General features: G+C 54.0%; 1 protein-coding gene across 2 annotated transcripts in view; it reads left to right on the top strand.

Annotated features, from left to right (window-relative positions):
• LOC121162566 (SAP30 binding protein) overlaps window positions 1–16,984 on the top strand; it is a 33,136-nt gene extending 16,152 nt beyond the window's left edge. For both annotated transcript variants that reach the window (XM_040989668.1, XM_040989669.1), the window contains 8 exons: window positions 6,123–6,165; window positions 10,772–10,860; window positions 12,986–13,077; window positions 13,885–13,945; window positions 14,353–14,404; window positions 15,114–15,172; window positions 16,317–16,401; window positions 16,612–16,984. In XM_040989668.1, coding sequence (XP_040845602.1) covers window positions 6,123–6,165; window positions 10,772–10,860; window positions 12,986–13,077; window positions 13,885–13,945; window positions 14,353–14,404; window positions 15,114–15,172; window positions 16,317–16,401; window positions 16,612–16,793 — 663 coding nt within the window. In that variant the 3' untranslated portion in view covers window positions 16,794–16,984. The remainder of the gene's footprint in view (window positions 1–6,122; window positions 6,166–10,771; window positions 10,861–12,985; window positions 13,078–13,884; window positions 13,946–14,352; window positions 14,405–15,113; window positions 15,173–16,316; window positions 16,402–16,611) is intronic.

The following is a 16,984-nucleotide window of genomic DNA, read 5'->3' as shown; positions in this document are numbered from 1 at the left end:
CCAAGCAGCCCCACCAGCTTCCTCCTATTTTTCTGATAAGTGGAGTGTTTCCATCCCCGGACAGGCAGTATGCCCATGGCAGGGCTCCGTTTGTGGCAACAGGATGCGACTGAAGGAAGTGTGCTGGTGAGGGCGCTTTCCTGGGGGAGGTGTAGGGTATGCAGTGTTGTTCCCACGCAGCTGTGAGGCCATGGTCGCTGGCAGCTCTGGCAAACCAGCTTCGTCAGTTATACCCAAAGTAATTTCAAATCACTGCTTGCTTGCACCTGGAGTACCAGCGTCTGTCCCAGAAAACCTTGTTCCAGCTGTCCTTTTGACACCCTTCTCTTCCCCCTTCCACGGGGGCTCCCTGGGGAAACACAGGTAGCAATTTCATGGGGCTATTGTGAAAATTCATTAGTGCCCACCATTAGTCCTGTAGGTGGAGTTTTCATGTTTTGTTCCCAGTGCTTGGCTCATTTTATATAATGATTATATAATAAATGCTCCATAATTATTTGTGGGATAAGTAAGTAAGTTAACTCTACAGTAATTGTTTTTGTCTTGAGATTTAGAAGCATTCAGACCATAATGAGCAAAAAGGCAAATAATACTTTTTTAAATGAGCCTTTTAAATTCGGAGTTAGTGACCTCCTTCTCCCATCAGCGGGTCAGCCTTGAATCGAGCCAGCTCCTCTGTACGCCCCTGCTGTTTCTGCCGCTCCGGTGAGTTCACGCATTGACTGCAGTGCCGAGCAGACTTGGAGATTAAGCCACCCAGAAGCACTCTGAAAGAAAGTTGACACTGGACAATGAGGAGAATGCAGGTTGGGGTGAGCATGAGTGAGATGGTGTGTGAGTGCCTACCATGTGCCAGACCCGGCTGTCCTGGGTGGGAGCAGTGCCACTGCTGAGGGCCTGGGGCAGGCACCTTGCCCTCCTCGGCCAGGTGGGTGAGCTGAGCTGTGAGCTGTATAAGGCGTCCTAGGCCAGCATGAGGATGAGGCCATCTCAGAGAATGGGGCAAGGCTGCAGGGTCGGCAGGGAGGCCCCGGCAAGGGACGTGCTCCACGGGCCAGTCTGAGAGGAAGAGGCTTGTCTCATTTGGCTTCCCACCTGCCCAGACTGGACGCAGGCTTACACTGTCCACCCAAAAAACGCCCCACCTGCAGCCTGCTTGCTCTGGCCTGCTCTGTAAATCCCCACGCTCCCAGAGCTGGGCAGAGGCTCGAACAGGGAGATCTGGCCAAATCCAGATGCCAGTGCTGCCTCACTGGCACTTTGTGCTGGCTAGGTGGGACTGTTTCCTGAAGGGATCGAGACAGCGCTGTTGTTGAATCACCTCCTGTCTGTCTGATGGGACCTGTTCCTCTGTTCCTTGCTGAGTCAAGTCCTCCTGACTCCCGTGGCACCAGTTTCGTGGCACCAGATTGTTTTCCCTCCCTTCTTTTGCTTGCATCAGTCTCATTGGCAGCGGCACTGTGGTAGGGGAGCCATGTGCCAACATTTGTTCTTCCTGCTGACCTGCCATGCCACTGCATGCCACCCTGGTGCCCTGGCTGTTGGGACTTTAGTCTCAAGTGAGGGCCAGACAGGGGGATAAACGGGCAGGAGGGGCGTCCTTGGCCAGCTCAGCCTGTCAGTGCTTGCTGCTCTGTCTTCCCACTTGGCTTGTTTAGGAAAACTATGGATTTTATCCCCGCTCCTTTTCTCTTGGGTCTTAATTGGACTTTGCATGAAATCTAAGATTTCCTGGTCTTGACTTGCAAAACTTGTCAGTTTTTTACTTCTATCTCCCAGGTGAGCTAGGTGAGCCCTGGGTGGCAGGTGGGCGTGGAGGGAGGGAGGCGGTGTTCAGTCTGCAGGCTGTACTTGGGGCAGACTTCTCTGCAGACTTGATCTCTACACCAGGTGTGCGAGTCTTCATCTGGAAGCCAGAGAATGGATTTGAAAAAGTCGAGAGTGGTTTCCCTGGGCATGTCAAAGCTCAGCTTCAGGACAGCAAAGAGCACTTCCTGTTGCTTTCAGTTCATGTCCTCAGACCTGCCCCGCCCCTCACTGCCTCAGTGCAGGCACCGTGCTAGGCAGGCCCCAGGTCTGCTTCTGTCACAGTCACTTTGGAGGCTTTGCTGGCTTCCATGATAATGACAACAGGTGCTGGATTCATTTTCCAGCTGAATTCCTGGTGTCTGTGGCCTGACTGGCAGGAGGACCCCCTGGGTCCCTTGGCCCTTCCCCATCCTGCTCTCCTGTTGCTGGCAGAAGACATTTGGAGTGATGTTGTCATTGCTGTTGGAATAGAGAGTGATTTTGGATGAAAGCTTGTTTCACAGGAGATTTGAGGTGAAATGATTCTAATAAAAAACATCTTTGGGGGTGTCGGTCACCATCCTCCATTGTCTCCCCTCTGAGCTTTCCTCAGCTTGGTGATGCCTGGGACCCATCTGCATTTCAGGAGCAGGCAGTGCTATGGCCCTGGCCCTCAGCTGCTGGGCTCAGTGCATGGGGTGCCATTCAGCTGCTTTGGTCGAGCAGGCACCTTAGGTTCCACGTGAGCTGTAGGAGCAGCTCAGGGCTGTGACACGATGCCCAGGGCACTGCAAGCTCACAGTTCCGCATATTGGTCCCGGGGTAAGTGAATCCCATTCTTGGACATAAGACGTGGCCAGCAGGAGGCACAGAGCCCCCACAGTCTTCCAGGCCCACTGGTGCCTGTGACACCATGGGGACCTTCATGGAGGGGTGCTGGCTCCTCACGGAGGCTCACAGCTGGTCTTTTCTGTGATGTTTTTGGCTTAGGGATTCTCTACAGGTAGGGCCATAACCCACTGATAAACACTTCCCCTGTGGAGTTGGGATTCTGGGGGCCAGGTTCCAAGGTTCAGGTCTCTGGACTCACCCACCATTCTTTTTCTTCCTAATTTTTTTTAAGATTTATTTTTATTATTTTTTTATTGAAAAGGCAGATATACAGAGAGGAGAGACAGAGAGGAAGATCTTCCGTCCGATGATTCACTCCCCAAGTGAGCGCAACGGCTGATGCTATGACGGTCCGAAGCCAGCAGCCTCTTCCAGGTCTCCCACGCGGGTGCAGGGTCCCAAAGCTTTGGGCCATCCTCGACTGCTTTCCTGGGCCACAGGCAGGGAGCTGGAAGGGAAGCGGGGCTGCCGGGATAGAACCTGCGCCCATATGGGATCCCGGGCGTGCAAGGCAAGGACCTTAACCACTGCGCCACCGCGCCGGGCCCTTTCTTCCTATTTTTGCACTGAGAAGATAGAAAAGCAAAGACTAGACTTGTTGATAAATTGAAAACTTGCCAGTTTGTTTCTTTTTTAAATTTTTACTTCAATTTATTTTTACTTATTTGAAAAGAGAGCCTGACTAAAAGAGATCTTCCATCCCCCAGTTTGCCCCTCAAATACATGTGGCATCCTGAGCTAGGTCAAGCCTAAACCAGGAACCTGAACCCAGTCTAGACCTCCCGTCTGGGTGGCAAGGGCCAGCTACTTGAGCTCTCACCTGCTGCCTCCCAAGGGGCACATTAGCAAGCAACTAGAACCAGGAAGGGAGCTGGCACAGAAACCAGGCATTCTAACATGTGATATGGGCTTTCTGACTAGTCTTTTTTTTTTTGTAAGATTTATTTATTTTTTGGAAAGTCAGATATACAGAGAGGAGGAGAGACAGAGACGAAGATCTTCCGTCCGATGATTCACTCCCCAATTGAGCGCAATGGCCAATGCTATGCCGATCCAAAGCCAGGATCCAGGAACTTCTTCCAGGTCTCCCACACGAGTGCAGGGTCTCAAAGCTTTTGGCCGTCCTTGACTGCTTTCCCAGGGCACAAGCAGGGAGCTGGATGGGAAGTGGAGCTGCCAGGATTAGAACCGGCGCATTCAAGGCGAGGACTTTAGCCGCTAGGCCATGCCACCAGGCCCCATTCCGACTAGTCTTAACTGCTCTGCCAAACACTGCCCTGCTTGTTTGCTTTAGTGTATAAAAATTAATTTGTGGGACTTTGTGGCATAGCAGGTAAAATTGTCATGTGCAATGCTGGGATCCTATGAAGTGATGGTTCAATTCCTGGCTGCTCAACTTGCAATCCAGCTCCATGTTAATGGCCTGATAAACAGCAGAAGATGACTCAAACGCTTGGGCCCCTGCACCCATGTGGGAGACCTGGAAGAAGCTCCTGGCCCCTTGCTTCAGACAAGATCAGCTGTAGCTGTTGTGGCAATCTAGGGAGTGAACCAGCAGATGAAGGACCTTTCTCTCTCTGACTTTCAGATAAATAATTTTTTGAAAAATTAATGTAAAGGAAGAAGGGAAGGACTAAAAGAAGACAGAGTCCTTCCTGATTTTGCCCCCATCCTCTCTTCTAGAGACATGACCAAACAACCTGAGCCAGGCTAGCCAGGCTCTTGTGAAACTCAGGGGAACACTCACAGCCCACACCCTGTGCCTGCTCTCCCCGGGCCAGCAACAGCCCAGAAGCCACAGGGAGACTCCTGGGCCCTTGTACCCAAGCAGCCATGGAAATAACGAGCACCGATACTGTGAAAAATGTTGCATGGCACATTGGGAGTTCAGTGTGCCTGAGTCTTCTGAACCCTGCCTTGCTGCCCATGAAAGATGCTGGTGCAGTACAGGACCTTGGAGAAGAGGAGTGCCTACCAGCCCCCAACCCCAGCCCTGAGCAGCCAGCTGCCGGGGTGCTTTCCCACAGTTGGCGCCCAGAAAGATTTCGGGAAATTTACAGCCCCATATTGTGTGACCGACGCATTCTTTGATGCTTATTTCTTCACAGTCACTGCTACAAAGAGGTTGTTGTGGGCCCTCCAAGAGACTGGTGCTCTCTTTAGAGCAATTGATTGATGACTCCAGCCTTGACTTTCATTGGCAGTCATCCAGGCCTCCTCCCTTCTTTTCCCTGCCTCCTCTCTGTCCATCTGCTTGACAGGGAGCAGTGGCTAGAAGAGATGAATTGCTTGGCAGCCTGGTGTGGACATTGTTCCCTCCAGGTTAAAGGAATAGCTGCAGCATTCAGGAGACGAGGGTTTGGGCTGCTTTGGAATCAGGAAGGTCTTTTGGGGCCTGAGAGCCACTGGTCTACAGTGGGCCTTCCTCACAGCTTTGCTTCCAAGTGGAGGCTGCATTCCAGGGCTGGGCTTGCTGTAGAATTGGCCGTCTCTTCTCTTGTCCTTCTCTAACCACAGGGAAAGAATGAGAACTGGCAGCTGGCTGGGACACCCATTGTTTGACCTGTAGTCCTCAGTGTGCCTGGTGCGCACGGTCTAACTGGATGTGGGCAGTGGAGCAATGACAAGAGCAGCTCTGCTTGCCGGGTAATTCCTAGGACATGGTGGCAAAGGCAGGCCTCCCTCCCTGCAGTGCCAGAGCCTGGGATGCAGGTCTAGATTGTGACCCTCCACACTGATTTGGGTTCGATGAAGTGTTTGCTTTGGAGCAGTGAAATACAGAAGCTGTGTGTTGCGAAGTCTTAGCTTCAGATTTCTGGAGGGTGTGTGGAAGCGATTGTTGTAGGACAGTGTGTGCATGAAGGGTCAGAGAAAGTTTCTCTTTACGGAGAGTGTAAGGCAGTGGAAAGAGCTGGGAGCTAGGGAGCAGCCAACCCGGACCTTCCCCAGGCCTCGCTTGGTCTGAGGTGTGCCACATGCTGGCTCTGGGATTCTACAAGCTGCCCCTTTCTCCTTATGCTCAAGTTTTCCTTTTTTGCTTAAGTTAATACCAAGAAAACTTGGAGGAGCAGCTAATATTTTGTGTTTCTTAGTTGTGTATTAGACATGGATCTGCCTTGCTTCCCCTGTGTGTGCAGTTGAGGCGGTGGTGCCTGGGCACTGCACTGTGTTTCAAAAAGCTTCCTCAGACCCAGGTGAGCATGTGCAGAGAGCAGGCTTGGCTCGCTGGTGTGTGTTCTCACGTTGCTGGGTGCTGGTCCCTGCTGCAGGCATGAGCACTCCTGCTGCTGTGGGACTGGGGGAGCTGCCAGAGGCCCCACATGTTGCTGGCCATCCTTTACCCTTTCTCCTTCCTCAGTGCTCCTGAGTGTCTCAGCAAAGAGAGCAGCCATGGCTCCAGAACCCAGCTCTGACCGCCAGGTGTTTCCACTTCTCTTTTGTAGGATAACGCGGAAGTAGAAAAGCGAGACCCCCAGGAACTAGTTGGTAAGTACCCAGAGGGGCCCGAGGCCAGGCATACCGCTCCATGGGACTTCATGTCCCTTCATATGCCCTCTCAGGCCCTTTGGCCTTTCTTAGTCGCTGGGTGAGACTGCCAGGGAACAATTCTTCTTTGAAAATCGCATTCATAGTGTGTTGTGTTGTGTTGTGTTGTGTTGTGTTGTGTTGTGTTGTGTTGTGTTGTGTTGTGTTGTGTTTCATTCAGTTGCCAGCCTCGTCAAGAGGGAAATCAGGGCTCCGCTTAGTTGGGACCTCCTCTTGACCTCTGCTTCCCCTTGTGTCCTAGCCTGTGTTGGAGTCGCCCCCCAACCCTTGGCATATTCTGGTAGTCAGGGAGTCGTCATGTGGGCTGTGCTGGCACTGTGCTCTGCCTAGGCAGGCTCATGCCTCATAGCCTTGGCTTCTGGGGCCCTTTGTGCCTAGCAAGAAGCAAGCTGTTTCTAGAAAACAGCACCCGTCATCCAAGTCCTGTGCCAACTCCATCCTCTTAACCCTTCTAGAAAGCCCCTCACCTCCTGCAGTCTGCGGGGGCCTTTGTCTGGGTCCATACCTTACAGCAGGGTTGGTCAAATCCCTTTCTCTCAACCATCCCCAGTGTGTTCTGCCCGTTCCCCTCTTCTCCCCAGAGCAGGCTCCTGTGCCGTATCTCTGGCCTCAGAACCCAGTCTTGGGTGTTTGCAACCCAGCCACTCTACCATCCTGAGTTCAGAGGCCAGGGCCTGGACCTGCAGATGTGCCCTCCAGGGGTCCTCCTGCCAGGGGTGGGAGACAGGAGCCCATCTGTCCTTCCCTAACAGAAAGAGCTAGAAATTGCTTCGTTGCTGTGTTCTGAGGAAGGCATGGGCTGAAATGTGAGTCTCTAAGCGGTCCAGCCCCTGAGCAGGGTTCGGCTGGGTTACTGAGGGTTCCCAGGGGCTGGCGTTTGGCTCCTTCAAGGCTGGAAGAGCCAGGATGTCCCTCCAGCCTTGAGCACAAGCATCCACACTCTCAAGTGGAGTCATGCTGAGAAACAGCAGGGCTGGGAGTTGGAGAACAGCTCTACCACGTGGTGTTGGCAGAGTGCTGGCATGTGTACAGGTAGTGGCCGGCTCGGCTCCCGGCTTCTGCCACAGCCAGCTTGGCAACCACCTTCTCCACACTGCTCTGAACAGTCATTCTGCTCCAGTAAGGCCAGATACACCATTTTTCACAGTGCACCATCATTGTGACAGATTTTAATAGTTTGAATGGTTGTGGAGCACACACACTGTGCCACCCCCTACAGTCATGATACGTAACACCTGGATTCCTCCAGAATGTTCCCTTGCACCACGTCCTATAGTGTCCTCTCTGCCTCAGGCCGTCTTCACATGGCTTTGCCTGCTGAAGGAATTCCATGTCAATCAAGACCTTTGAACCTTGGCACTGTTGGGGTATCTGCCAGGTGGCAGGGGGACTGTCTGGGCACTGCAGGCTAGGGAGCCCGTCCCCATCTTCTTGCACTCAGTAGTGCTGGAAGGCCGCTCTTCCTTCCTAGCTGTGACAGCCAGACCGTCCAGACACTGCCTGATGTCTTCCCAGGGCCTAGGAAACCGCCGTACAAATGCCGGGAGTTTCTTAGGGACCTCTTTCACTTAGCATAATGCCATAATGCTTTTGAGATGTGTTCTTATTGTTAAACATACCTATTGTGCTTTTTGGTCCTGAATAATAGTTCGTTTTCACTCAGGAAGGGTATAGATGTGGGTTTTTTTGTTTATTTGTTTTAGATTTATTTTTATTGGAAAGGCAGATTTCCAGAGAGGAGAGACAGAAAGATCTTCCATCTGCTGTTTCGCTCCCTAAATGGCCACAATGGCCGAAATTAAGCCACTCTGAAAGCGGAAGCCAGGAACTTCTTTCCGGTATTGCACATGATGCAGGGTCCCAAGCACTTGAGGTATCTTATGCTGTTTTCCTAGACCACAAGCAGCATTTACCTGGTGTGGAAAGTGTTGCGTATGTGTGGACGCCCTGGTTTTCCCAGGGCGAGTCAGCTCTTAGGTGTCTGCACCCAGTGCTCAGTGCCCACGGAGCTGAGCACGTACTCTGCCCTGTCCCTGCCCCCAGGGCACTGAGACAGTGGCTTGGGTGGGGCCGGGCAGTGGCTTTCATGTCACCCTCTGAGCTGAAGACAATCTCACAGCATCCTCGAGGCTTCCTGAAACCCCGCCTGCTCCCTCTGCTCGCTGTGTGCCACCCATAAATCCCTAATGGCTGCTCCTGCTCCGCTGCCTCTGGACACTGGGTGTATCTGATTTGGATATGCGCAGGTAGACTCCTGCTGGCAGCAGACTTCTCCTCTAGGACCGCCCCCAAAACAGGCAGCAGCTGGACTCAGTATTTTTGCCTCCGCGTATGTCCTCCTGTGGAAGTGGCTTTAGGATCTGAGCGCCTGGGGCTGGATCCGTGGGCTGATGACTGGGATCTGGGGGAGAGAGCGCTGAAGGCCTGCTCCTGTGTGAGCACTCACTTAGCTTTCCTGCATGTGTCCCTTTGTTGGCCAGTCGCTGCTTAGGAATTCTGTTCCTAGCCAGTTCAAGAGAGGTTTCTTCCTCCCCACCCTCCTGTTTACTATCAGAACCCCAGGAATGTGGCTGGTTGCTGTGACAACACTGTCCCACCCTGTTTTTCCTAAAAACCTTCCTGGCAGATGTCAAAGGGCACTCATGTTTCATGCACATGTCCATTCTCACATCCCATTCTCATGTGCCCAGTGCCCAGTAGTTAAAACAAGAAGAGCTCTGGGCTGGTTGCTCGTGCTCATGAAGTGAAAGGACCGACTCTCTTGCTGACACTGCTCAGCCGGCCTCTGCAGCCTACTGGAGCTCAGGCCTAAAGCTTCCCCTGTCCCAGGGGGTCCCAAGACTGACTGGGAAGAGGATGGGGGCCAGGTGCTGGAGGAGTCGAGAGACGGAAGTACAGTGCCAGGCACAGCAGCCCTCAGTCCCCTGGTGGAACTAGCCTTGGCTGCACTGGCATGTGGCCTCCGCCACAGGACCTGTCACCTGGTCTCTGCCTTCTTGCCGCCCGCCTCCCTGAAATGGTGGGTCAGTGCTCTGTAGTTGGGACACATCCAGGGAGAATCCAGTGACAGCAGTGCATCCTACATACAGGGCTGTGACTGCGCTGCACTTGACCCCTGGCCTCAGTGTGTTTCCTGTGTGTGCCGGCTGGGACCACAGCAGCTGATCTGGCAGATCTTGCCCCAGCACTCTTCAGCACTGTGTTCTCTACAGGAGAGATCAATGTCCCTTATCTGCTAAGAAAACATTAACCCAGGCTAAGGACGGGAGCAGGAGGTGGGGAAGGCTGTGCTAGGCCAGCCCTGGCAGTCCCAGGGCTGCTGGGTCAGTGTGCATCTGCACACAGTAGGCTCCCAGGAGGTCCTTGTTGTCATCAGTGGTGGTTGCTCATTCTTTCCCACCCAGCCCTGCCTGCTGGTGGCTCATTGTAAGGTCCCTTTCATGAGAGAATGTTTTCAAGAGCACAGAGTCTTGCAACAAGTGGTGCATTGTCTGAGTGATCTGCAGCAGGGTTGTGCAGTCGCCAGGGTGGCCGGGGGCTGTGGATAAGAGAGTGGGGAGTGTGAGGCCCGCTGGGCAGTGGCAAGTCCCTGCAGAAGTTCTTCCTGGGAGTTTGGATTCTTCACATCAGAATCAGGCTATTGTTCCCAAGAATGAGGTGGGCCAAGGCAGGGCTTGATCAGGTTTTTTTGTTGTTGTTGTTGTTTTGTTTTATTTTAAGACCCTGAAGTAGTAACCAATGGGTGAATGATTAACTTCTCATTTATGAACAAGGCCATTTTAGATGCTTTGGGACTCAGACTAGGGTTCTCTGAGCTCTGAGTAGACAGGCCAGCCTAAAAAGAACACAAAGGGGGCATGAGGCAGCTCTTGCAGCCCCACCCCAGTGCATTGTGGGCACCTACGGGAGGGTGGACAGTGTTCCTTCCCTGAAGGCTAGCCCCTGGGACTGGATAGCTTGTGGTACTCACCCTGCACCCAAATGCCTGATCCCCAAGTCGCCCGTGGCTTGCTTGGCCATTTGACCCTGGCTCTAGGTGACCCTAGAGGAGAGGCCACACCTGAACCCATTGTACTGCTTGTGCAGCTTTTATTCTTCCCAGAAAGTATCTTACATGTATTTTTTGCTTGTTTGTTTGTTTTAAGATTTACTTTATTTTTATTGGAAAGTCAGATATACAGAGAGTAAGAGAGACAGAGAGGAAGATCTTCCATCCATTTATTCACTCCCCAAGCGGCCGCAATCGCCAGAGCTGTGCCAATCCGAAGCCAGGAACCTCTTCAGGGTCTCCCACATGGATGTAGGGTCCCAAGTGTTTGGTTCATCCTCCATTGCTTTCCCAGGCCACAAGCAGGGAGCTGGATGGGAAGCAGAACCGCCAGGATTAGAACTGACACCCATATGGGATCCTGGTATGTGCAGGGCGAGGACTTTAACTGCTAGGCTACCATGCCAGGCCCCCGTGAATGTTTTCTGTTTTTTTTTTTATGTCTGTCCCTGTCCTCACTCCCCACTTTCAGGATTGTCCCCTCTGTTCTTTTCCCAGCTTCCTTTTCTGAAAGGGTACGGAACATGTCACCTGATGAGATCAAGATCCCGCCCGAACCCCCTGGCCGATGCTCAAACCACTTACAGGTAAGCCCAAGGCCTGCAGTCGTCCCTGAGACACGGTGGCCTGGGCTGGGTGTCCGCTCTTTGAATTTTAAGAGCCCAAGGCAGGGCAGAGAAGCAGGCTTCTGTAGGAAACAACCAAGTGAGGAGGACACAGCCATCTGGTACCTTCTCGTTTTGGGGACCATGTACCCACTACTGCTCCTGCCTGTCGCCTCGTGGCCCTATGCCCCGCTGGCCCTCCGAGGCCCAAGCTCAGGCACGGGATAACAGGCATTTCCTCTGCTGTCCCACCGGTCAGTGGGAACTTCCCAGGAGAAGCTTGCCAAGACCCCGAGGAATCGTCTAGCTGTAAAAGGGTAGAACCACAAGCATTTGTGTGTGTGCAGCACCTGCCCTCCTGGTCCTCCACTGCTGAGTCATCATCCCTTGCCTGACAACAGCGCAGACAACCACCCCTGAGGGTTTAGATTTGTTGGTGCAGTCACTTCCTGGAGAGCAGGCCCTCCCTGGAGGCCTCTGGCACCACCCTGTCCGATGGATGCCAAGTGGGGCCTGCAGCTGAGGGCTGCGGCCACCCAGGGGAAGATGGGTCAGAGTTGCAGGCCCACTCAGATGCTCCACCTTTTCCAGAGGCTCTCCTTTCACTGAGTTGTCTGTCCTCCACTGCCCCCCGGAACATGGCACCCTCTGAGCTAGACAGCGTGCTGCAGCCTGTAAGAACAGCAGAGGCAGCCTGCTGCTCAGCCCAGGTGCAGGCTGCACCTTTTCAGGCCCTTGTTGTAGTAGAAGCCATGAGATTTGGGCAAACCTATGGTTCCCCTGAGATGGCAGGCTGCCCTGATGACCCAGGAGCCAGAGCCTCGTCATGTGCAGGACACAGGGCAGGTGCTGTCACCCTCCAAGAAGAGCAGGCTGGCGCTCTCAGCTTCTCTGGCCTGTCATTAGCTGCATGCATGCAGACCTCTCCTTGCACCTCAGGCTTTCAGAGGCCTGGGTAGAGGTGGCCTCCACTGCACTTTTCTGTAAAGGTGTCTCGTGCCACCTCAGACTCACCCACTCATCCGCCCCTTTTTTTTTCTTTCTTTAAGATTTAATGTTACTTGGAAAGTCAGAACTGCAGAGAGAGAGAGATCTTCCATACACTGGTTCAACCCTCAAATGGCTACAGTGCCAGTAGCTGGGATTCAGGAGCTTCTTCCAGGTCTCCCACATGGGTATAGGGGTCCAAGGATTTGAGCCATCCTCCACTGCCTTCCCAGGCTATAAGCTGGGAAGTGGAGCAGCCAGCTTATAAACCAGCTCCCATTCAGCTGCCAGTGCTGGCACATTGGGAGTTAGCCTGTTATAACCACTGTGCAGGCCCCACACCTGCCTTTTCTCACAATGTTTTCTTTTTTGAGAATCTTTATTTTAGTTTACAGGCAGATATTCATCTTAGCCAGTGCCTGCCTTCCTGGGTGAGGCTGCATCCTCAGAGTTGGGCCTCTTCACCTGTCCTAAGCAGCACTGAGCCACCTCCTGGGAGGTGTGGTGTCTGAGTGGGCAGGCTTCTTCCTGAAGACACCTGTCACTGGCCGAAGGCAGGCCTGGATCCCTGACAGATGTGGCTCTGCTGCTTAACATCAAAGTCAGGACCAGTTTCTGGAGGAGTTGTTTTGATGGAGGTGAGCACGTAACCCTAGATAAACTGGCCAGAACTGGCTGTTTGTGAGCCAGGTCCCAAAAACTCTCTTCTGGCCCCACCTATAGGACACAGCCCTCCCAGGTCCCTGTGACTCATGGTGCGAGGCCTCTCCTTGTACGGAAAGCCAGAATTGTGTACCTACACGCCAGCCTCAACACCACAGACTGTGATTCAGGGCTGATGAACCAGTCAGCAATTTGTGCGTTATCTCCTCCATGGCCCCCCTGCCATGTTCCTTAGTCATCTAAAGAAAGGCCAGCTCAAGCAGGCTGGTCTGGGTGTATGACTTGGGCACAGCTCTGGACAGAGGCCCTGTGGAGAAAGAATGTGGCTGGAGTCAGGCTTTGGGGAGGAGGGGGTCTTGAGTGTCAACCTGCTCATACTCTCCCAGCCCCCACAACTCCAGACCAGGGTTGGGAGGGGCCAGGCTTCTAGAACCTGTGCTTTTGTTCTTTTCCACAGGACAAGATCCAGAAGCTTTATGAGCGAAAGATAAAGGAGGGAATGGATATGAACTACATTATCCAGAGGAAGAAAGAATTCCGGAATCCCAGGTCAGTGTGCTGTGTGCTGCTGGAGATGTCTGAGTCGTTACTGTCAGAGGCGGTAGGGGACAACGGACTCGGCTGAGTCACGCTCAGGCCTCATCCAGACTCCTCACCACTCTGAGTGCCTGTTGGGCACAGCGGGCTGCCTTAGCCCCACCTGTTGGACATGGTACGTTGCCTTAGTCCCACCAGGGTTACCATGTCAGGGCCAAATTCAGCAAGGAGACCTGTGTGTGCACCAAGAACCCACAGTGTTAGACTGGAACCAGGGAGACTGTCTGGATTTTCAGCCTCCTTAAACATGACCCTGCAGGGCCCCAGTGTCCAAATTTAGGATGAGGACGTTGGACTAGGTGACCTCTGTCTCTGGGTTCTTGTTGCAGCTCTGAAAAGTTGGTGTTGCACACAGATGAGGGTGTTGAGGGACAGAGCAGAGTGTGCATGCTAGGCTGTGCAGTACATGAACAACAGACACTAGGGATGCATGTGTGGGGGACAGCAGGACCTTGCATGAGCCTGAGTGTGGCGGGCTTGAGCCGGCCAGCAGACTGAAGGTCAGAGGTATCCAGCTAAGACGGGACATGTGGCCATTTGAGCCGGACCTGTTCTCATCCCAACCCCCAGCCAAGGTTTCCATTTCATGGAAAGGTGGAGGCTGAAAGAGGCAGGTTCAGACCTCTCATTGGAAAACTTGCTCTAATCAGCTGAGCCGGGCCCAGTGGTCTCAGAGTAACTTTCAACCCTGGGGGCTGCAGCCCCGCCGGCCAGGGATGTGAGCTTAGTGTCTGCTCAGTACCTGTGTTTTCCTTGCAGCATCTACGAGAAGCTAATTCAGTTCTGCGCCATCGATGAACTCGGCACCAACTACCCGAAGGTGTGTCCATTGAGCAGAGACTTGGAAGTGGAGGGTATAACTGGACCCAGGGCCAGCTCCACCAGAGTTGCCACAGAACCAGTCAATGGCACAGCGACTGTGGCTGAAGACAGCCAGTCCCATCTCTCACTCATGCCCTTTCTAAAATAAACTGATTAGAGTTGCCAGTGACAGACCTGAATAGTTACACAAGGTCTGGGATTGCTGCTCCTTCAGGTCTGTTGCTGGGGTTGCCAAGTTGGGCATCTGCCTAGGGGCTGGAGGCCATGGAGGGCAGCTGAGACCCTGACCCACCATGGGCAAGGGGTTCCAGGCCAGGAAAGATTCAAGGGGAAGGGACTTGTGTTGGAAGTTACTCGTCACCTGACATTCCCTGCTAATCAGAGCTTTGACCTCTGCTTTTTCAGGATATGTTCGACCCCCATGGCTGGTCTGAGGACTCCTACTATGAAGCATTAGGTAACCTCCCTGCCACCTGTCAGTTACCCAGGAAGCACGCGGCTCTGGGGCTCCTCATGTCCGGCAGAGTCCAGTGGCTAGCAGCACCCTTATAGTCTCAAGGGAGACAACCCCTCCCCATCTCATGGACTGGAATGCAGCAAAGAGGACAGATGCTTGAGCTGGTGATCCCCACACTGATGGGCTTGTGGTGGTGCAAGGCAGGAGGGATTACCTGACCTAGCCAGTGGGGTGGGAGGGCCTCTCTGAGGCTTGAAGATGTGTAGGCAGAAGGGCCAGGCCAGCAGTGGCTTGAGGATCTGTCAGGTAGACCCAGCAAACCTGCCAAGGCTCCAGACCTTAATCAGAGGTCGTGAAGCCAGCTGTCCATGGACCAGATCCTGGCTGAGACCTGATTCACTTATTTTAATTTGAAGTTATTACCAGTACTCTAACTAAAAATCAGTAGTTCCAGTTTCCAGGCCAATGGTGGTCCCCCAAGGGCCTGCATTCCCACGGGGCACTGGTTGGCCAGTATTCAGTGTAGCTGACCCTCCCAGGTGGGCCCTGCAGGCCCTCCTGAGCCCCTGTGCCACACTGGCTTAGAGTCGCACTTCATCCAGGTTATTGGAGAGCCTTGAGATCACTGAACATGGCACAGGGAGTGGCAGAGAGGATGGGGCCCTGGAGCTGCAGGGCTGCCTCAGTCACCACCTTCCTGTCTCTATAGCCAAGGCCCAGAAGATCGAGATGGACAAATTGGAAAAGGCCAAGAAGGAGAGAACCAAAGTAGGTGGCGACAGGCGTGCCTGGGCATGCCGGGTGGGGGTTGTAGAGAGCCTGCTGGCCAAGCCCCCCGATGTGTAGCCTCCCTGCCCCGGTCCCCTCTTCACCGCCCAGCACAGCCTCCATGGTGCCCACTGTCCTGAGCAGGTGCCAGCATCCCTGCCTGTGTGGAATCTCTTCTGTTTTGGCCCTGCTCATGGTTGTGTCTTCCCTCTCTCACCTCCTTCCACCTCCTCCCTCATAGATCAGAGTCCTGGTTGGCCAGTGAGGTGGTCTCTTTCAAAGTGACTTCCTGCCCTGGCCTGACTGGCTGCCCTGTGAGAGTGCAGGGCCCTGCCTTGCTCCAGCCTGGCTGCCTTCCTGTAGGACCCTGTCTGATGGCCAGTGACCCCTCATTTAGGGTCCTGAGCCCCACTTCTTCCCAGTGTTTTTTGGGTTCTCTTGGCAACATCAGTTGGGCCATGAAGGAAAAGTATCCTCTGAACACTGTGCCTATTGCCGCAGTCAGAGAGAAACACTGGGCCTCAAGACACTGACCCCTCCTGCCTGTAGTGTGGCTTCATGGCATTGCAACCCCAGAATACCCCTGAGCCCCAGGCAGACAGGTGGTAGGGCCTGGGCTAGCTGGCTACCTCTCCCCAACCCCGACAGTTAGGGGCCAGGAGTGTGGGAGCTGGTGCCAGGGGATACGTGGGACGTCTCCTTCATAACCCTGTATTGAGTCTCCTTCTCTCTCTTTCCCTCTCCCTTCCAAACCCCAGGCTTATTGCAGGGACGTGTCTGCAGCACCTGGGGACCAGAGCTGCTCTTTCCCTGTGCAGGCGGGCACCGCCTCCTCGGTGTGAGGGGAGGGGCCTGGCCAGACGGTTCTGGGCATGTGAGGGGCGGCAGGGGTGGGGGGCCGGGCATGTGTGTGCCAGAATCTGGTGATGCCGGGAGGGGTGCAAGCCTGCAAAGCTCGTGTAGAGTGGTAAAAAGCCCCTTGGGGCTCCTCTGAAGCGCCTCTCCCCTCGACGTCCGAGCCGAGTTGGTTTTCAATGCCTCCTTTGTTTAGTGCCAAGCTCCTGTCCCGGGGAGCGCACGGGTGGCACGAGGAAGTGGATTCACAGCTCTGCACAGCTCTTACTCTCTTCTGTCTCCCTGCCAGATTGAGTTTGTGACGGGTACCAAAAAAGGCACCACGACCAACGCCACAGCCACCACCACCACCACCACCAGCACAGCTGTTGCAGGTAGAAGGCAGTTTGTCCTACAACCAGACCAAGGCTTGCTGGCTTGTTGGGGAGGCAGGCATAACAGACCTGGGCAGCTGCATTTGCAGTGCCCCTCAGGTCTTCCGGCCAGGGTTACCTCACTCCCATTACTTTTCCCCCACCCTGCTGCCAACCTGCAGAGAAAGAGAGTGGCCCACTTGACCTTGACCCCCCTTGCCTTCTCTGCAGATGCCCAGAAGAGAAAGAGCAAATGGGACTCCGCTATCCCGGTGACCACGATAGCTCAGCCCACGATCCTCACCACCACAGCCACCCTGCCAGCTGTTGTCACAGTTACCACCAGTGCCAGCGGCTCCAAGACCACTGTCATCTCTGCTGTGGGCACCATTGTGAAGAAGGCGAAGCAGTGACCAGGGCTGCCCAGGCCTGGGACTGGAGAGGATCACACCCCTGCCCCTGGAAGGCACAGCATGTATATTTCAGGACTGAAGCTGCTCAAGGAGCTGGCGCAAGGCCTCAGCCATCGGAGAACATAGCAACCCAGGAGGGGCCCTGTGGCCAGTGTGTGTCCACATAGCCCTATTAAAATACTGTATTCACA

This window comes from Ochotona curzoniae, unplaced genomic scaffold (assembly GCF_017591425.1).
Source record: "Ochotona curzoniae isolate NIBS_2020 unplaced genomic scaffold, NIBS_Ocur_1.0 contig_523, whole genome shotgun sequence".
Classification (NCBI taxonomy): Eukaryota; Metazoa; Chordata; class Mammalia; order Lagomorpha; family Ochotonidae; genus Ochotona; species Ochotona curzoniae.
This window is presented reverse-complemented; position numbering and strand designations above follow the sequence as displayed.